The following is a 21,600-nucleotide window of genomic DNA, read 5'->3' as shown; positions in this document are numbered from 1 at the left end:
GGGCCTTCCAAACATCCAGGAAACGCAGAAGTTGTTCTGCTGTTTCCTCAAACGAGCAAACGTCCGCGCAAGGTGAGTTTTTCTGATTAAATTTCACTTATTTATCACGAACGCTGCGTTTCGCTCCGGACACGAGTCGCTGGTTTCAATGTTTGGAGTATTTCAACGGGGGGAGACAGACAATACGAACTTAAGTCTGTCGCCGCCATTATACCACCGAAGAAGCGGATCCCGCCCGCCTTCTTGAGTCTTTTCTTCTTCTTCTCCTTGGCAGAAGAAAGTAAGCACGACTGGCCCAAGTGGTAAACCGGGTGTAGACACAAGCTAACCCGGCTAGGGCAGCTTCTATCGAGGCGTGCTCCCACCGTCGTTGTATTAGCTTTTCGAGCTAGCGACGGAGCTAAGCTACCACGCCGCGGGACACGTTAGCCTTGTTAGCTAGGGAAAAAGGTGGCTATGTTAGCAAGGTGGTCAGAGATAACAGCTAGCTGGGTGCTAACGGCTAACGGAGCAGCTGTCGTTCACTCCAGTGCGGGTCAGACGTCGGGCTCAAGACGAGGAGACGATGCTGACTGACATGACACCACTGGTCCACTTACGAGTCCGATCGCCCCCCCCCTGCAGTAAACACATAGTGCTGGCTAGCGTTAGGTCATCCTCCATTTTGCGTGTCATGGATTAACATTCGTGGCGCAGAATTATTAACTATAAATCACGTTGTTTTCATGGGAGTGAGCTCTTCCGCTGGTGCTCGCAGGTGGAATCAGATCCTGACTGGGGGGGTGATGGTTTGTGATTCGGCCTCATCTGACCCGTCCACACTTTGCAGAGTCATGCTCACACCTGAGTCAAGCTTTCACCTGACAGCCATTTGACAGAGCAGGGTCAGGGCACTCTGAGTTGAGGGATCCTGAGATGGAACATGAGCATATGATGATCAGCTCTGTCAGAGTCGTGTGATTGACAGTTCATTTAAAAAAAAGCTATTGTCAATGGACATCCAATCCTGCAATTCATTATAGAGATGGTTAAATAAAGAGCAGAGCCTCCATGTTAATCCAGTGAAGCCAGAAAGATTAATGTGTGACAGGGAACATTCATCTTTTAAAACACAGCAGCAGCAGTGAAATGGCCTGAGGCTACTTCCACATTAATCCAGCTAAACTCTCTAATGCTGCTCTTGTGCTTAAACGACATGTGTCCACACCAGGAGTTTCAGCAATTGGCTATGTTCACTTAATAAACCAAAATGGGTAATTCTCTTGACCGTGAATGGCGTAGTAATGAGAATTTTTAAATCTGGAATTTGTATTTCCAGATTTATTTCAATAAAGCATTGAAGTGCCTAACTACTGCCACCATCTGTTTGGCCATCAATGTAATGGAGTTTCTCCAAAGCAACGTTTTCCCTGTACACACTAAAAGGCCAAGCTGGTGTTTTCAGATTTCACACTTTGTCGGCTGTTATTGGAATCGCTCAGATTTTAGGGACAAAAAAAGAACCACAGTCTGGATTCAGAGCCAGAGCGATGAGAAGAGATGCTTCTGTGAATGTATCTGGCTCAGTGTGACCTCAGAGCGGTGATAAGATGAAAACACTTGTTTTTTATTCAGTGTAGTCCACTGGATCACATTCTTTGGCAGATTTGAATTTCATTAATAGATGGTGCGTTTTGGAAATCCACCCGTTTTCAGATAACATTCTCATAATGTATTTATTCCACAGAGTCGTAACCTGGTGGGGACAAAGTGCTGATGGCAGCAGAAGATGACAATAGAGATTTAACAGATACGACAGGTATTTGTTATGAGTGTAATTTTTAAAAATCTTCAGGATTTGCTCTTGAAAATGCTTTTCGACTTCGATGCCTATTTTACATTTCAGCTTGTGCCACTGTTGAATTGTTGAGTGTTCAGACGGACAGGCCTCTCTATTTATAATAACCCTATTCATGTGAACCAGGGGTGGCTAAGTCTCTTTGTATAATATATAATACAACTGTTCAACAGCACAATCACATCCTGCAGAATTTTCATCAGTTGAGTCACAACCTCTCTACAACCCTAAGCTTAAACCCAGAAACTATTTTTATGACTGAATACATGTGTTAGTAGTTTTTATACAAAACTAAATATAGCTGTTTCCAGATTCTTAAATATCGAGATGGTGAAAGTAAACTGAATATTTTTGTAGTTTGGATTGACATTTTTGATGTCACCTGTGTCTGTGGATAATTATGACCCTATTTTCAGCATGTTGGATAAAACAATTAACCCAGATAAGTGATCTGCACATCAGTCAATAATGAGAGCAGTTGGTAGTTGCCGCTCGACAATGAATCGATTTGACAAAGGAGTAATGTCTGTGAAGCATCAGCCTTATAAAGCCTATTCCTTTGTGTCACATAGACCTTCATTGTTCTACAAAAACAGATTAACCACATCAGGGGGGCACACTGTTGCACTGAGTGAGATGTTAATAGATTACAACAAATAGGGCTAGTGTATTTTTTCAGGTTGATCCAACAATAATTGTCTTGCTGCTATAAATATTCTCTAAAGCACATCTGCAGCAAAGAAGCATTAAATAAACAATTTCCTCCACGGTTGGTGACACATTATCAGCTAATATAGGATATTAGTTGCCCTTTTTAAAAATCATGCGACCCATTTATATCTTAAGTTGGAATAAATGAATCTGTTGCAGAGTGCTACAGACTTACAAAACCACCTTCCACAGACTTATTCTCGTTGCGTTTTTGGTTTCCTCAACAAAAATCAAAATATAGACTTTCACCATCCTTAGGCTGTAAGTGAAATTTGGTTGCTGCCAACGGAAATTGTAATTAATATGATTTTTTTTTTTTTCAAATATGCTGGTGCGTGTTGCTTTGATTCGTACGGTTCCTCTTTCATAACAGAGCTTTGCCGGTGAATGATACCGTCTGATTGGTGATTCTTATCTAGTGAGTAGAAGGGACTGTTGAAGACTTTTAGCAGAAGCATGAGCTCAAAAATTACACTAAGTCCGGGCTCAGAGCGCGGTGAGTCATCCTGGCAACCCCAGAGTCAGCCCCCTGGCACTTGAGTCCAAGCTGTTGTCATCTTAATATATGCAGCCACTTCTTTTCATCAGGAGAGGGCAATGTTCACAACCTAACTTCAATGTAATGCACTGGTGGGCAAGGCATCTGTATAAGCCTCACGTTGTGGTCATACTTTCATATTCAGAGCATGCTAAGTTTTGTGAACTGTTGCTCCTTTTTTTAAAATCTGAAACACATTTACATTGCTGCATCTCTTATGAAATGTTTTTGATTTCTCACCCCCGGCAGCCATGGAGACTTCGTCAGTGTACATGTGCTTCCCCTGCTACCAGGAGTTCGACACTCTGGAAGAGGTTCTCAAGCACCAGTTGACATGTACCCCTGAAGAAGATCAGGCAAACACATCTGGAGCCACCTCCGTCACTATTCCAGTGCTACAGGCTCAGGTAAAAACTGGCACAGTCAACAATTTTTCATTTTTACCACGTGGTGGTTTTGAGTCCAAAAATAGAACTTGGCAAGGAAAAAAAAATCAATATTATGATGGTCGGGCCTGAAATGGACAGCTGTGTGATTGCATAAAAGCCTCTGAATTATACATGGAAAATGAAATGGAGACGACAATTTATGAGTCATAAATTGACGATGTTCTTCTGCTTATCATAGTCATGGTGATTTTCATCAGAACACTCACCAGAACATTAAGTTGTTTGTAATAGTTAACTTATGCATTTCAAAGCGTTGCAGTGTATTTATATTTGATGATATATATATATCGTATGTATATAGTTTCTCTTTGATTAGACTGAGATCGCTACTGACCTTTTATACTGACATGCATCACTTCAGTTTTTATCACTTAACCAAGTAAGAAAGCCAAACTAAAACTTTGTTAAAAAGAAAATATAAACAACGGAAACAAAGAGACTCTACTCTTTACTCCACCTTTGATGTTTTCCCTTTTCCTATTTGCACTCCCACCTATACAGGTATTGATCCCCAACTCATCTTACTTGTACATTTATCGAGCTCTAATCACACTAAGTAGACAGTGGAAGTGCAGTCCTGAGTGTTTTTCTAAGTGCTACCTGGGCCTTCTTTCTGTCTAGTGTAATGATAAAATTACACCTTAGAACTGTATCTATCTATATATGTATGAGTCACTAGTGAGGCAAAGAGGTGGAATGGGAAAAACTGTGGCAGTGCTAAAAGTAGATTGATTGTGGCTCACACACTGTTTTAATCAGTCTTAATGTTTCAGAGTATGTGACAGAGTGTATTTTATATTTTGAATAAGCGCTCAACTGGCATATATCACATACACGGTTTGGATGTTGACTCTAAATTTCTTTTCTCACTAATAGGTGATGCTTGTTTACCGACCATTAACTGTGTCTGTGACAGATTAAAAAACAATTTGAATAATAAGGGGTTTATTTTTACATGTGAAAATAAACAATAGAGCATGAGGATTCACACATCATCACACACCTGTGGGGCTGCTGAGAACGTTGATTAAATGGCAAATAGTAGCCAGACTTTCTAATTATCAAAAAATGATTAACAAAACTCCTCTGGCGCAGAGTGCAGTGGGTGTAACTGGCATCTCTGTCACAGGAAAATAGTACGTGATCGAACTCTGTTATGAATGTACTGAGATACAAGTAAGTCCTGCCTTTTGATCTGGCGTCAATGTGAAAATATGCATTTCTTTCCCCCCTTATCATTACAATTCTTGTTAAAACACAACAGAGTTAGTTGTTGACACTCGACACTCCGACATCGGCAATAGATAAAGTGATCTCCACTTTATTAATTAAGTGAACAAAGTCCTGAACAGATTCCCATGTCTGAGTGAGTGCTGTGTCCTGAAGCACATTTTTGTGAGTGAATGCACTGTGCGCCAAAACAAAATAACATAAGCAAAAGAAAGAATTCAGTGAATGGCTTTGAACTGCAATTGTCTAATCCTCCGACAACCATCTGACAACATAGTAGTTTGGCTTCTCTCCAAAATCTTTGTTCAGTTGGACAGCTCACTGTCACTGTGACCTCTGGTCAGCTGACTGAGTTAGTGTAGTGAGTCAATTCCTCTCTCACACTGTTATTTTCTTTGAAATTGAACATATCTCACAATTAGGTATTTTTGAATTCATCATCTATCACAGGTGTAATTCCTGGCGGTTCCCTCAGATTTTCTCCTGGTTGATTTTTGCAGAAAAGACATCGGGTTACACTAAGAACTTGTGTTCACTCGACATTAATTTATCTGATCTCTGGCAGCAGAACATGTTGCAGCCGCCTTCAGAAACTCCTGCGCTTTAAACTGGACTATCCAAACAAGGCTGATTAGCTTTGACAGACACACTAAACTGACCTGAAAAACTCAGTAGCCTAGCAACATAATAAGGCTACAAGCAATCCATAATGCAACTCTTGGATCTATTAAGAAAGAAATGTAATGGTTCAACATGTAATTCTTTAGTCCTCTTAAATTGATGCCCAGTTTCTTTACTAGTTCTCTAAAAAGAAATGTCCTTGCCTAATGCCAGTGCCAGCGTGTATCTATGGCGGTATGTGCACTCACGAAGGTCTCTCTCGCGAGCAACACATTCTGAATGACAGGCACACAGGCTTAAGAGTGAAAGTCCATGCATGAAAGAGAGAACAGTATTTAATGCTACTTGCGCCTTACTTCAGCTGAAAATATGTGGTCTGACATGATGGTAAAAACGTTAAAGACCATTGTGCAAGCCATCACAAGGCAAATAGTGCTGCTATGTGATCCAGAAAAAAACACGTCAAGTTAGAGATCTTTTATGTTATTATGAGAAGTGTTACATTTTTTCTCCGTTCATTATGAAGCTGAGGTGGAACAAATTACAATATGGCTGGCCGCCACAGTCTAGAGAATTAATGGGAACACACTGCAGTATGTTTCTTTCTCTCCAGGGTGGTAGAGAAGCCTCAGCATAGTTTTAATCGTTTTGTTGGTTTAGGTGCTGCACACAAATGCTTAGATGCTACGGCTCAGTCTTTCAGTGGTAGGAAACACCCCAGATAAAGGTCCAAGGGCAAACTGACGTCCAGGACACTACATTTACATGTTATCCAGCTGAATCACCGGGTTGTTCCTCATGCTTCAGCAACGGGGAACAATTTGTTTTCACGAGGATAGAAAAAATGTTTTGTCTGTTTGTGTTGGGGTTACCCTGTTGCCCTTTTTGAGGTCTACAACTTGTCATTTGTCTGCATGTTCCGTCCGTCTACTGAATGTATACTTCAGTATGTTAATCTATTTGCATTTCTATTGTTTGACTCATAGTGCATTCGAGAAGCCTGTGGATCTTTCCATAATGCATCGTGTTCAGTGTTTTTCTTACAATGTGTGTCCTGTTTTGGAATCTATTATTTTGGGAGGCATTTCATCGAAATGCTGAGCTCTATTAGTTCAGAGCTCTTTGAAGACGCTATCTGAATTGCAAAGTTTGAAAGTTGAATAATGTGGCGGCTTATTCGGTTTAACTTTGACATATTTTCTTTTGCCTCTCTCATGAGCACTTCTGAAAGCCCCCCGGGTTAAAAGCAGTCGTTGCCCCCTGTTTGGCAGCAGGGCACGGCTGTCTGAGCTTGTGCCTAGGCATCATCCCTCTCAGTCTTCCACACCCATCCATAAAGCACCGTGACTCTCATGACAGACTGATTGCATCTTGAGTCGCAAGCCAGAAGAGAAACATGAGAAATCAGTCAGTGACAGCTCTTCTCCTGATGTATCGCTCATTGGCCTTCTCCTGTATGAATCAGCTTGGTAAACATTACACTTATGTACCATATGGCTTCTGGCCCATTGCTTTGCCATAAGCTGGTTTATTGCAAACATCCCCATTTCATTATCAGTGTATTATGATTTTTCTATACATAATGTGGCACTGATGGAAAACAATGGCTGGTTATGTCTAAAATAGCAGCAGAGTGCTCACAAATGCACTCCTTCATTTCCTCTTTGGACCAATGTGTGAATCAGCTGCTACATCTCCAGACTTCTTTATCAGCATACTAAAAGAATGCACTCCACATATGGCACCATTACAAGCTCTCCATGAATGATTCAGTATAGGTCCTGCTTAAAAGCTTAAATCCTTTTGTTTGAAAAAATTTAGCTAATCATATTTTTTATTCATGATTTAAATTTGTACACATAAGTGGGGAACGGGCAGAATAGATGAAGCTTTCAGGACAGAGTTGGGGCCTTGTTGCCTCACTTGTGTAAACTATTCATTGTGTGTGGTTGTTTTTTTGTGTAGGGTATTATCTACCACTTAAGCCTCAACAATGCAGAGAGAGGTCATGATAGTGTCGGGTAGACAGGAAGCCGGATTTTGTCTGAGCTTTGCACAAAAGCTGTCAAGTCAGTAAAAAGCGCTTGCACTCATCACGTGTCAAAAATCCCTTTTCTTAAACGGGACAATACCACACTCTTTAACTTTCACTGTCTTGTGTAAGGGTGCTCCGAGCAGGAGTTATGGGGCTAGGAGGAGCAGCGGCCGATACGGATCACAGATTTTATTTTCAGAAATACTCAATTGAGCCTCAAGGGGAAATTGGGTCACATTACAGTTGAATCATTAATATCAGAATTTATATGTACAACTGTCGACATGTGTCTACATGGTTTGATATAAGTGCGACAGGCGTACGTCACGGTGGTACAGTGTAGCATGGATCCAAGTATGACTAGATTGTTTTCATCTTTTGTCTCCCACACAAGACACGGACTGTTTCTGTCCTTGCTGTGGGGCGTCTGTGTTCGCAGATTCTCCGTTACTGACGGCTGAGTGAGAAGCTATTGATTTGTTAAACGGTCCAACTCATTTTCTTAGTGCTAGCTACGCTTGAGAACGAACCACATTCCTCTACTGTGTGACTGACCTTCAAATGTCTTAAGTTTGTTCGGTTGAACTGTTTTGGTTGCCACCCCCACTCTTGATTTCCTTCCAACACAGCTTGCAAAGCAACAGCACAAGAGCAAGTTGAGTATTTGGCCACATTGAACCGTTATCTGATGCAGTTTCAGTTGTCTTATACCTTGACCTTGACGTTCAGTTTTTATCATACAAATGGATAAAAGTAGCAAATGTAAAACCCCATCCAACCGTTGATAGTTATCGTCCAGTCTGTGGCCTTATCTTCAGTCGGGAGTTCTCAGAGGAACCTGGGCTCTAAACACACGCTGCTCTAATTGACCTCAGTAGCCCAGCACTCGATTCTCATTCCCCATCTGCCAGATAGGATAGAATTAAAGAAAAACACAGCAGGTGGAAGTGGCTTAACAGGTATTTGATTAATATTACAGAGTTGTTTTATTTTTGCATAGAGAAATTGAAGCTAATCCCTGTTTCTCCTCGTTCCTCCCTTCTCTTTGCAGCAAAAGCTATTAAATATATCAAGGACAGTTTCACTTCAACAGATTCAAGTCCAAGAAGAACCCTCCTCTGTTCAAATTGATCAAAGTGAACTCAGGCAGACTGAAGCTGATGCAACAGTAACAGCAGACCAGCCCAGGATCCTTTACCAATGTGGGGACTGTGATGAGCTTTTCAATAGCCTGGAATTTTGGCAACAGCACCGTAAAGAAGGGACATGTCAGCAGGCTGCCTCTGAGTTGAAACCTGATTTTACACCTGAGGCAGAGACCTGCCTAGATCAGAGCACCGCTTCAAATTTAGATCCAGATGCTTCTTCTCTCGACCTAAATCCACAAACACAGGAAGAGACCGAGCAGGTCACAGAGACCTGTGCATCTGTTTTTGCAGAGATAACTTCTCTCAGCTCTGATCCTCCTCCTACTGAAGCAGCTTCTTCGACCGCTAATGCAGAGGATTGGTCTCCCAAGAGGAGAGGCGCAAACAAAAAGCCTAAACCTGAACCCGTTCTCCTGTGTGTTGACTGCGGCTCATGCTTTGGCCTGGTGTCTGAACTAGTGGCCCACCGCAGGACCCAACACGGCTTTGAGGAAGCTCTCCACCGCTGCTCTGTGTGCGGGGAAAGCTTTCTCAACACTACACTTTTTCTTTACCACCGAAAGCAACACAAACAGAAAGGTGAGGAAGAGATGATGGTGATTCCTGAAGCGAAACCAACAATAGAAATATGTATCCAGAACAATGGGACGGATGAGCAGGAGCAAGATGCCACTCTACCCTCCACCAGCGTCTCCTCCCCTTTCCCTCAGCCTGAGTTGTTTCTGTGCACTGAGTGCGGGCAGAGCTTCAGCGATGAGGGAGGACTGGCTGCCCATCGACAGCAGAAGCACGACCTGAAGGGGCCACTACACAGTTGCACCCATTGTGGCATTACCTTCATGAACACCACCAAGTACCTGTATCACCGCAGAGAACATGGCCTCACATCAGGGACGGAGGTGGCGGATGGAGCGGAAACTGGCGATGAAACAGCCGCAACTGATACTCAGGATAATCCAGAGACCTCAAAGCGGCTGCTTTCCCCGTCTGCCTCTGTTGGTGATTCTGTTTCACCCAGTCCCAAGAGACGTAGGCCTATTTACAGGACCATGAGGGGTGGTTATGCAGTCAAAGGTAAGCGGAATGTCTTTTGCCCATTTTGAAAACATACAGCATTTATCATGGGGTGCTCTGATCTTGATGCACCTTTTTTGTTGTTGTCAGAAAACAAGGTTTCAGGCGTTAAAGAGGAGATCTTGGACAACACTGCAGAAGACTCTGACAAAACCAACCAACCTCCACCTGCAAAGCTGCTGCAGGATTGGTCCCGGACACCATTACCCCATGTTTGCCCTTACTGTGGCAAGACCTTCACCCGGCGTGTCTTCCTCCGCACACATGTGTACAGCCACACTGGAGAAAAGCTCTTCACGTGCAAGGTGCCAATCCAAATTAATCAAAATGTGTCCTTTCTTGAGACTGAGAGATAATTTGCTTTGAGGTAAATGTCACTTATGTTATGCAGTTGACATTGACAAGATGATGTAATGCTTTGAAGAGGAGGCAGACACAGTTACAGCCTCCAACCTCATTATGTTTGACAGGTTCTCCAGTGTCTCTGCACCTAGTGGAAATTGCTTTGAAAAGTTACAAATCTATCAAATGTAATCACCTGAAAATGTACTAGGTGCTTAATAGAGCTGTATGTATATCCATTGCACTAATTCTGATTATTCTTGTTGTGAAGTTGTGCTCGAAGGCCTTCACTAACTCCCAGAGCCTGCTGCGCCACAGCATGAGCCACACGGGCCACAAGCCCTACAGCTGCGACCACTGTGGCAAAAACTTCTCCCAGGCAGCCACCCTGAAGAGACACCAGCGCATCCACACATCAACTCACCTTCGCCGCAGGCGTGGACGCAAACCGGTACACTTCCTTCCATTTTGTACATGGCACAATTGTAATGAAAATAATATTTATGCGAAATGAAAGATATTTATATGTATGTCAGCAGTCATTTTTTTTGGTTGGCATTGCTCTTCTAAAATAAGATAACTAACAACATTGAATTTCATATTCATATAGTTACGATGTCTTTTTAGATGATCTGCTGTGAATTTTGTATTGACCTTGACTGTGTCCTTCAATGCAGATGTGTATTGTGGACAACGAGGGAACTCCTCGTCTCTTCTCATGTCCTAACTGCCCCTCACGGTTCAACACGGAGGAGCAGCTCAACGATCACAAGTAATAACATAAGTTTTAAGCTGGTGTGGGTTGAAATGACATAAACGTAACAATTGTCAGTATTTAATTTCAAGCCCTTTTTGTTGTGTGAATACAAAAGAATAACAGAACCCTAACAGATCTCCGGGCAGGATTTAGACAACCCATCTTTGTTAGGAGCTGTGGGAGCTCCTACAGAGCAAGAGCTTTAAGCTGCATAGCACACACACTAACTGAGATGTCTGGGTGCCCTTGAGCCTCGACTACATATGATTGACGGACAGAGGTCCAGGAAATTAAGATACAATCACAACACAGGAAGTTGGAAGAGCCTGGTCGTGTCCTACCTGGTTCACCAAGGTTAACACACGGGTGCGAAATAAAACATCAGTTGAAAGTGTGTTTTAATAATCAGGGTCAAGCTTTAACTAGTTAGACTATTTCTGAAACAGAAGGAATCATTAAAACGTTATGGTTCATTCTTCCCGTTATATTTTTTATTATCTATAAAATGTCAGAAAATAGAGGAATATGTTCTTCAGAAGAAGACATCCGTAGAATTATTATTTTTTTAAAGCTCGAAAGATAATTCGTTTTTAATGTCACAGCCCTCTTGAGGAGATTGCGTTTCTTCATATGTTGCTCATCTGCTGTAGAAGACCTTGAGTTAAAATCGTTTTGTTTATTAAGAAGCGTCTTTTCAATTTGAGAAGCTGCAACCTCAAAATGAACAACTTGTTTAAACTCCAGTTTCAGCCTATGTGTAGTACTTATACTGTACAGACAGTGTATCTCTATCTACCTACTAATACTGTACGTACAGCATCAGCCCTACTCATTATAGAACATCTGGCTGGAAGTAGAGGTAACCCTGACAGAAATTTTAATTCTCCCAGTTGTCTCAGGGTCAGCTGTCTCTGAAATATTGATTTCAATTGTCTATTTAACAGGGAATAGAAATAGCCTGGACTCTCACATGGGCCTTGAGATGTCCTTGCACATCATCTCTAGCCTCCTGCTTTACTTTAAGTGACTTGTGTGACGAGGTATTTTGCTACAACAGTGCCTGTAGTAGTATGAAATGATACATAATACACACACTATACAATTCCACATTTAGTGAAGCATTCTTCATAATTCGTGTTTGTTCCGATTATTAGAAACTGCCAAAGAACCAGTGTTTTTCTTTTTTTCACCGTGCTGTGAAAGCAGGCCTAATGCAGCATTAGGTGAATACACCACAACACTTTTCTCCTCCCCGAAGGCTGTATTAAGCGTAACATTATGCAATGGATAAATATAGTCTCCACTCTGACTCCTCCCAGTTTACTGCTGTTCTTTTATCTCCAGCCCTTATACACTCAGCTAATACCCCTTATTTAACCTGAAGCACAGCTAAGCACATATTCTCTAGAAATCCGCCTACACGTGACATTCAGGGCAGCAGCTTTAAACCAAAACATGACTTTTCTCCACCTGTTTATTTAGGTTTATTATATGTCTTTAATTAAGGGCATTTTGTATCCTGGTATATGGGGTTTAGGTTTAATTGTCATTTGATTAAATATGTATGGTTATTGTACATCGCCCACAGTAATCCCTGAGTACTTCTGAGGCATGCTTTTTGCTCCTCTTCCATCTGGGCCTGTTTTTCATTATAATTTCAGCTTTAAAGTATAAATGTATAGTTGCTTAAATTTGTAGAGTTGTATGGTTAAAATATCTTACTTGTGTTTGTGCATACATTTATTTTTGTTTGTTTTTAAATAGGCTGTTCCACACCAGCCACCCGTTCCCTTGCGCAGAATGTGGACAGGCCTTCACACGCAGGAAAGATCTTGATCTGCACTCGCTCACTCATCAAGGTGAGATTTCAGGGCTCAGCCCGGTATATATCTATCATCCCCATACTTTTATGTTCAGCAGGAATAACTTAAAGATGAGAGACTTTAATCGTGTGGGATAAGGGATGTGGTCATTAAATGTTTTTACATCTGTTCTTAAGTCACATTTTTTGGCCGAGTGACTATTTCTTGTTTTGTGTCTTTTATCTGCTTCTCTCTGAGGAGCTTGTGACTGCGTTCAAGGTTACAGATTGTGATGAACATATCAAGGAATCTGATGCAATCCCATTTGCCTCTTTGTAATGGAAACTAATCAGATAGGGTGCTCATATTAGAACAACCTGCCTCCTATTGATTGATGCAAAGTTGGCGATAAATGCCAGCACCAGCTCGCCTGGCTGGCCTTCCTTGCTTATCTACAAACATACTTCCAAGTTATGTGTACATTGTTCCTCTGATGCATTAGGTCAATGACTTTCCATTGATCCGTCTCCCATGTGGAATGGAAGAGGAAGGTGGAGGTAAATGAATTAGGTCAACATGTTGACACTTCATCTTAATCAGGGGGGGGGGGGGGGGCGTTGGCGTTAAGCCTGAAGAGTCAGCGTGCATCAGGGGTCAGAGGTAACTGACTCCTCTGAGAGAGATGATTGAAGAGATTGATCCATTGATCAGTCCAGGGCCATAGGCTGAGATTGTCTTTATTAAAGGTTTAATTAGAGGGTCCCAATGGGGAGTAGAGTGGATCGCCCCCTGGGATAGACGGCACAGATGGCAGATGGTTAGCAGATTGCCAGATGTTGGCATGACGACCTATGGACATACTGATAAACCATCAGTGTCAGCGATTTCCCAGCCAGGTTTTCAAGATTGACTCAGGTTTGCTTTGCCAAAATACAACTAATCGAGCGGCTGATCCGAGCTGAAAAGATAAATGGACAAACTGATTAGTTTGACAGAAAATTATTGGGCGTCAATGATTATATTGACAAATCTATTTGTCTATGAAACGTGAAAAAACATAAAAATTGCTGATGGCCCAAGGTTACATTTTCAAAAGTCATATTTTTCTAACCAGTGAAAAAGTTTAATTCGTTGTTCTAAAACAAATAAATGAAAGTCAGTAGAGCTCATACCTCTGCCAAGGCAAACAAGGCTACTCATCTGTCTTATAATGGAACAAGATCAAATTGTATGAACACAAATGTCAAAGTTTTCTTTTTTTTGTCAGAAATTTCCTATTTGTTTAGTCATGAGGTATTTTCAATTAGTTTCACTGCTTCCAAAGTGATTTAGCCAAAGTGATGAATGACTGTTTCTTTCTTAACTTCACTCAGTGTTGTGATGTTTGGAATAGTATTCATTAGACAGACATTTTAGATTTGTTTCATTTTTTCCAACTCTAATCCTTCTGAAATGGAGGAGATAATACAACCATCTGTCTCCATCCTGACTCTGCTCCCTTACAGACAAGCAGCCAGCGTCGTGTCCTCACTGCTTGTCCCAGTTTGTGAACCAGTCTGTTCTGGAGATCCACCAGCAGCGCTGTCCGACCACAGAGGAGGAGAAGAATGCTGGCCGCGGACGGGGTCAGGGCCGTGGACGCTGCACTGGACAGGTCAGCAACACACACGGTCACTTTTCTGTTTTTACTTTCAACAATACATTTAGAGAGCGAAAGATGGAAAAATATGAGGTGACTACATGTTTTGTTGAGAATAAAGCAAGTAGAGTAGAGTGATTGGACTGATTTTGATCCTTCTCAACCCAGAGCAGTGAATAGATTACAATTAAGCCTTTAGTTGGCTATCGATTGGTGATTCATTAAACTTTAATTCATAAATCAAATTTAAGAAATCGACCAAACACAGTGTGTGGTTTTGAACTTTGACTATTTAATAGAATATGTTATCGCTGCCAATTTGTTAATTTCATAAAGAGGTGTGCTTTAACAAACGCCAGATTTCATGGATAACAGGCTATCAAAAAATACTCACCAGTGTGATTATATCAGCAATTGTTGGTGGTTGGACTGATAGTGGCCATTTGAAGAAAGGTCTCCAGTCCAACGGCGACCTGGTGATTACGTCACAATTAGACCATAAAGACACCAACCTTTTCTCCTTTCATTAACTCCCCCACTCCCCTCTCCCTCTTGCTGTTTTTCTTACTGTCTTTATTTCTCCCGCAGCTCGAGTGTGACCTATGTGGTCACCGTTGCATGACCCAAGAGGGCCTTGACCTCCATCGGTTGTCCCACACGGGCCAGACACCGCTCAAATGTCCAGTGAGGCCTTGCCGCCGCCGATTTACCTCCAACTTTGCCCTGGAGGAGCATGTGCTGGCGCATTTCCAGGGAACACTCAGCAAGTCCAAAAACCGACCCCGCTTCCGCTGTCAGATTTGCCAAAAAGAATTTGCCTACAATTCCACCTTCACTGTTCACATGAGGACACACACGGATGAAAGGCCGTTTGAGGTAAGAAACAGGATGTTGTGTGTGCTCTCATAAAGCGAGAGTTTTTCTCAGTCCTCAGAATTGGATTTTGTCCTTTTTACACCAAGCCAACACCTGTATTTTCTCACACCTCCATGATCACACCCGTTCATAGCTGTGGCTATTTCTCTGGTTCCGGACCATGGCCATTTGTGCAGTGTGTGTCCTATGGGTGTTTCTTTCCTCCCTGTGTACCTGTGATTAATGGCAGGGCTGAGTTAGGGCCTGTCAGCTCCCCTCTGTGCCTGTTACTATTCTCGGACTCTCTCCCTCTCTCTGCTGCTCTGGTGACGAGGCAGGACATCAACTATAGACCCACCCAAGCCCATCACGGCTCGTAGGGCTGCAGAAATTGATTTTAATGTTTGTGGCTTTGCTTTGAGCTATATCTGCCAGCCACGCTAAAGATTGAGGTTCAAGGAGCAGAGGTCCTCAAACTATGAGGCACTAATAGGGATGAGTTTAATTTAAATCATAGACAGTCAGTTCAGTCTCAACAGGAAATGTAAATATGACTAAACTCTATTTCACAGAGAAATAGCAGAAATTGCCAAAGGGATTACAGTTTCAATCTGAGCATCTCTGTTGGGAGTCAAAGTGTTTAGTTGTGTGTCAGGTTTAATCAAGTGTCTGCCTTGTTTGTTCTAATCCGAAGGCAGATATGAACTACAACTAACAGGGTTGCAGGAAATTGATTGGAAATCACTTTGTTTTATTGCTCTTTTGTTTTCCACTGTTGATTAATTAGTTGATCAACATAATGGTAGTCAATATATAATTGGTTGAAAGTCATCTATCAAGCAAAAAATTTGGTTGCAGCTTGTTAAATGTAAATGATAGTTGCCATGGCATCTGAAGTCTTTATCTTCAGATCTCAAGGACATTGTAATGGACTCTATTTAAACAATTTTCTGATGCTTACTTGACAAGCAATCGATTTATTTCTGAAATTCATCTGCAGATTTATTGACAATTTACAAATTGTTGTTTATTGCACTGTATCTTTCCCCCTCTCTGTCTTTCCCCATATCCTCTTCTCTCTGCTGCTCTTCCTCTATCCCCGCCAGAAGTGCTGCATCTGCAGAAAAAACATAAAGAGAGGTCTCAGAAAATATTAATTGCAGTCAAGTTTGTGAACTGGCACTGTTGTGAACAAAACTGCACTTTCCTGCCAACCTTTTATCTGTCTCATATTTTATGCACTTTCCCCTTTTCCCATATCCCATTTCTCTCCACCAGTGCACCACATGTGGCAAGCGTTTCCGCCAGCTGCCCCATCTGCGGGACCACGAGCGCATCCACAGCGGCCTGCGGCCTTTCTGCTGCTGGCTGTGTGGCAAGACTTTCAGCGTGGCTGCACGTCTCACTGAGCATGCCCGCACCCACAGTGGTGAGAAGCCCTATTCCTGTCCCCATTGCGTAGCTGCCTTCCGCTCGCGCTCAAACCTGGATAAGCACATGCGGCAACACGGAGACGTGCCTTTGGAAACCGTGGAGGAGGCAGCGCAAGCCGCTGAGGCTGCCCAGGTCCAGAAGGTGCTGGAGGGGGCCAAGGTTCTTTCTTCTCTGGCCGCCACAGGGGAGATGGATTCTGGTTCAGTGCAAACGATCTACGTGCTGCAGGGGGGCGAAGGAGGAACCGAGACGGTCATGATCCCGGCTGATCAGCTCGGCATGGCAGGAACTTCCCAGGTTGTCATCCTGCCAACTATCACCATGGATGGAAATGAAATCACCATGGTGGGGACGGGCCAGTCGCCACAGCAGACCATCGAGTTCATCGTGGAGGAGACTGTATGAAGACAGATGAGAGACTCTCATGGACAGGAGAAGACAGAATGATGATTAGTTGAGAATATAGATTGTTGCTGGAGTGAAAAGTGTGGTAGTTGTAGGATATGCATTCACCATGTTGTGTTCATAGTTTGATAGATTCTAAGCCAGTTTGAAAAAGTCCCATCTTGTGAAGTCAAACCAATTTACAGCTTTTCTTGAGTATAGAATTAATTTAACATCCTTGTTGAAACAGTGTTCTTACAAACCGGTTTGAAAATAGGTTGTGAAATTGCCTGCGTTGTATATAGAAGTGTATTTACAGCCTCTATTTATTAGGGGAGACCAGTGGTGGCCTGTGAATCGTCTTCTGCTTTCTTTATAATAAAATGCCTCAGCTTTCACGTCTGCGAGCGTCAATCATTTAACAAGGGGGATGACACAAGGGCATTGAGATGGACTTTATTGGTCCTGCTGTAAATTGCCACTTCTGCCTTTTGACAAACAATAAGAGTTCTGAGAAATATACCGACCACTCAGCGCCAGTCACTGGGCAGCCTCTCCGATCGCTTTGTTTCCTCGGTCACGTGTTCGCTAATGTTGGTGGAAGACAGAATGAAGCGCAATTGTGTGTATAGATCAACCCTAATGTTCCAATAATTTGTAGAACATTATGATATTGATTGGTTTATGCTTTAATTAAATACAGTAATAACATTGATACGGGGAAGATTTATGATTTAGCTGAAGTGTAGCATTATGCAGTGGGAAGTAGTGTAATGAAATTATCCAGCACTCGCTGTATAGTTATCAAAAATAATGATCCTATTTGTGTCTCGAAGAGAAGAGGCATAATATGATCTAAGATTTGCCAGCGCTGCAGTAGCCCATTATAGGCTTAAAGCACAGTTTATGGCTGTCTCCCACCCAGTGACTGCTGACAGGGTGTTTGAAACCACACACACGCACACACACACGGATGCACTCAGTAGTTTGTTTTCGTGTCATGGAGGGAGAAATGCTGATGATTGTGCGGGGAAGTGAAATGGGAAAATGGAAGCATTTCTGCCGAATGAGAAGCGTATCAGGAAATCGAGGGCTCTGGAGGAGCAACAGGAAGCCGCTGCCAAGAATTTAGCTGCTCTTCATTGCTTTACTGAGTCAACAGGCAACCAGTCAATAAAAACATGTCTTTTTTTTTTCCTTCCTTCCTAGCAAATCTTGAGAGCTGATATTTTGGTGGAGTGCCGTTTATCATACCTGCAGACACTGAAACTGCTCCCAACAAAGAAACACACACGTGTAATGAGATTGATGCTGGTGTTGAAATCATGAGACTCAAAAGCTCCAGGGAGGCGGCCTGACTGCAATATAACGCTCTTTTCACTGTATCGAAGACATTATATTGTCTCCATGTGTTCATTCCCTAGCTCAGACTTAACTTTGAGGTTTTGCTTTATGTTCTTTGTTCAAGGTTTGTGACATATATAAATATAAACACATATATCCCATAGCAATTGAGTTGAAAACCAGATTTGACTATAACCTAAACTGAACCTATTGTTTGACTTGTGGCTGTCAGAAATATTATATTGTTTTGTTCTGATGCCAATATGTTTTCTCCTTGTTAAAATTGGGATTAATCTTGTGCAATCCATCTAAAAACCAAATGCAACCGAAAGGTTTGGGATAGAGAATGCAGTCGCTTCTCACAAATAAATACATTTGATTCCAGCTACTTTTATTTTGAGATGTGATCCCATTTTCGCTGCAGTGGAGACCTTAATATGGTTTTCAAGGCAACAGCTGGTAAAGTGTCTAATATTTAAAAAAGCGTTAGTATGGTATTGAATGAAGCTGACAATAGATCCAGAAAATAAAAAAGATGAGCTGTTGAATCACTGTAGCAATGACCTTGGGACCTGTTGGGTATCAAAACCTACTTCGCATAATATGATTTTTAGCTGAAAACTCTTTTACTCAACTTGCTTAAGCCGAATCGCTTTAGTGTTTAGTGCCTTATTGATGAAAATACACAAACCAATATGTTAAATGATTTATGGTTATGCATGAACATGGCTGCGATTAACATACTACTTCATATGCTCGCATGCGTCGTACTGTATGCAATTATGTATTTAAATTATTCATGGGGTTTGTAGAAGTAGGCTGTGAGAAGTAGGTCTTTATCTTTTAATATGTGAAAAAGGACTGTTATGCAGATGCAAGGGACCTAGAATAACCACCCGAATTATGAATGTCCTTGCTACAAATCAAAAGGAAAAAAAGAGAAACCAGCCCAGGCAGTAGATGCTCTCACCCTGGGCATCCCTTTTGATTCTCACCTCTTTTTATATCATAAACACTAAAAATACCCAAGTGACCCTTAGGAGAAAATGTGCATATTCAGCTCTCACAGCAGTAAACTCGCTGACATAACAGTGTCCCGTGCAGGTGGAGGACACCAGCAGCTCTGTGTTTGGCTTACACCTCCAGGTAAGAAGAGTCATCGAGCAGCTCTGAAGTGCACACGGGCTTTAGAACAATTAAGAACCCCCTTTGAGTCTGTGGCTTTCAAATGATCCCCAGGAATATTTGGAGTACTTTATTTGGTCAGATGCAATTGTAAAAGAACATGTTACTAAAGTTTCACACCGTATCCATTAGCAACATATTTAAATGTATCAATTTATCGTTAAAATTAACAGTTTTAACATCAATATATACATAACCTGAAGCTATTTAAACAATTTAGCAATATTATGTTTTAATTTCTACAATTTTCTTTTTGTAATTTCAATTTTTTTGCATCCATTTCGTTCAGCTTGATTTTGACCTTTAATTTTTTTTTTTTTTTGCAATTTAACTATTAAGGGGTTATCCATTTATTTAACAATATTTTTGTTGCGTTTTTAACATTTTAACCATTTATATACTTTTAGCTATTTCAGTCATTGGTCAATTACTTTTAGCAATTTCAACAATTTACTCATTACTTTAGCTCTTTCAAAATTCAACCACCAAAGCCATGTCAACGCTGCCCCCATTACTTTGAGCTACGTCAGTCTTTTAGCCGCTAGTTCAAAACGAGGCCGTAATATATCGGGGATGAATTATAGTGGGCCATATCACGAGAAATAAAAAAAAGATATAGACCCACAGTAAACCTCTATACCATCGTTGTAAACCCAGTAACCTCTGAATCCCCAGAGCAGTGTTCTAGTCATGGTTAGTTGATGACATTTTCATTGGCATTTTGCCAAGTTGAAGCTGCTTGGTAAAGCTTTGTTTCCAAGGTAACATGAAAGAGCTTTGCTGACAAACATTAGCACTGCGCAAAAAAAGTGAAGTCATTTCTTCTCTTTGCAATGTTGCTGTATTATCACAGCAGTAGTGTGAGAATAATTATTATAAAAATTATCAGAACTAAAAGTCTGTTATCCAGTCATTCATTACATCGTGTTTCCTCCTGAGAATCGGGGGGGCAGCTGGAGCCAATTCCATCTGACACTGGGCCTGTGTCCTGTGTGAAAAATCCTGCTTGAGTAAAAGTACATCCTGTGAGTGATCAACAGCAAAATGACACATTCCTGCTTTGCTCCCTCAGACGATACAGTGTATGACATTATTAGATAATTACTGAAGAATCGTGTGTAAGCAGCTGCTGCAACAGCTGGAAGAGAAGCGAGTTTAAATCGTTTTATAAACTGAAACACCAGATAAATCTGAGGTGTCATGAGATGATTAATGGGAGAAGCAAAAGCAAAGTTCTGATGCACTAATCTGTTTCACTTTTTGGACTTTCTCTCTGAACTTAGATTTCTGGTGCGATTTTAGAACCGTCGAACATTTATTGAGTTAGAAACAGTCGACGACAAGTTGAGAGGGAAACATATATTTTCGGTGGAGCTGTTGAAGCCGGAAAAATAAAAAATAACTTCAATTTATAGCTTATATTATCTGTTGTGTAAATAATGATAGTCATGACTATTTGTATAGCACTTGTAAAACCGCTGTTATAAAGTGATTCACGGAGAGGAGGAATAAAAACGACAAGACAAAACATCAAAGCAACACACACGGCAACGCTAAAACCATTTCAAGTCAAAGACAGCAAATTTTATAATATAATTTGTTTAAATCAAGCACAAATGAAATATAATCTTTTTCACAAACGCAAATACTAACTAAAGCTGTAATATGCATATAGTGAAAAAGAAAAACTGTAAATCTTTAAGAACAACTACCTCACAAATATATAGTACTTGGGTAAATGTACTTACTACCACCCGTGCCTTACAGTGACATGTCGTCATGTTCTATATGAGCGTCCTCGGAGGATTAATTGCTGTACTTATATTCTACACTGATTCATTTAGCCTTAAGCTTTTCATGTTTCAATTAGATGTGACAGAGAAGCCAATGAATTCATTCAGGCCTTAACAAGTGCAAGGGGTACCGCAGCATGTATTAATGAAGGGTTTGCTATAAAAATATCACAAAAGTGGAAAACCACCAGGCAGCCATTAAAGGTCAGAAGAAAATAACTATAATGAAACAGGAGAAGGAAAACATCGTAAATCATTTCATGCTCCAGGTCCTGTACGTGCTATAAACATGTGTAAAGATGTATGTGTCCTTACCTTGTCTGAAAAAATGTTATTAAGTTACATTTATAAATATTTATACAATACTGCAGATGTGTAAGCTGACCTAAATGACCCCGGTGACCTCTGCTTGTGCTGTGTTC

General features: G+C 41.4%; 1 protein-coding gene across 3 annotated transcripts; it reads left to right on the top strand.

Annotated features, from left to right (window-relative positions):
* znf574 (zinc finger protein 574) lies at positions 1-17,254 on the top strand. Of its 3 annotated transcripts, none has more exons than XM_061081558.1 (11): positions 1-72; positions 1,727-1,798; positions 3,336-3,493; positions 8,473-9,643; positions 9,734-9,948; positions 10,257-10,436; positions 10,663-10,757; positions 12,507-12,601; positions 14,050-14,198; positions 14,772-15,059; positions 16,317-17,254. In XM_061081558.1, exons 2-11 carry the CDS (start codon positions 1,756-1,758, stop codon positions 16,875-16,877), a joined length of 2,955 nt encoding a protein of 984 aa, XP_060937541.1. In that variant the 5' UTR covers positions 1-72; positions 1,727-1,755; the 3' UTR covers positions 16,878-17,254. The 3 variants fall into 3 exon arrangements, with proteins under 3 accessions (XP_060937541.1, XP_060937542.1, XP_060937540.1); XM_061081557.1 differs by lacking the exon at positions 1-72 and adding an exon at positions 211-280; XM_061081559.1 differs by lacking the exon at positions 1,727-1,798 and having other exon boundaries at positions 11-72.
* The last annotated feature ends 4,346 nt before the right edge of the window (positions 17,255-21,600 follow it).

Source organism: Limanda limanda, chromosome 11 (genome assembly GCF_963576545.1).
Source record: "Limanda limanda chromosome 11, fLimLim1.1, whole genome shotgun sequence".
Classification (NCBI taxonomy): Eukaryota; Metazoa; Chordata; class Actinopteri; order Pleuronectiformes; family Pleuronectidae; genus Limanda; species Limanda limanda.
Note: the sequence above shows the minus strand (reverse complement) of the source record. Positions and strands in the feature narration are given on the sequence as shown.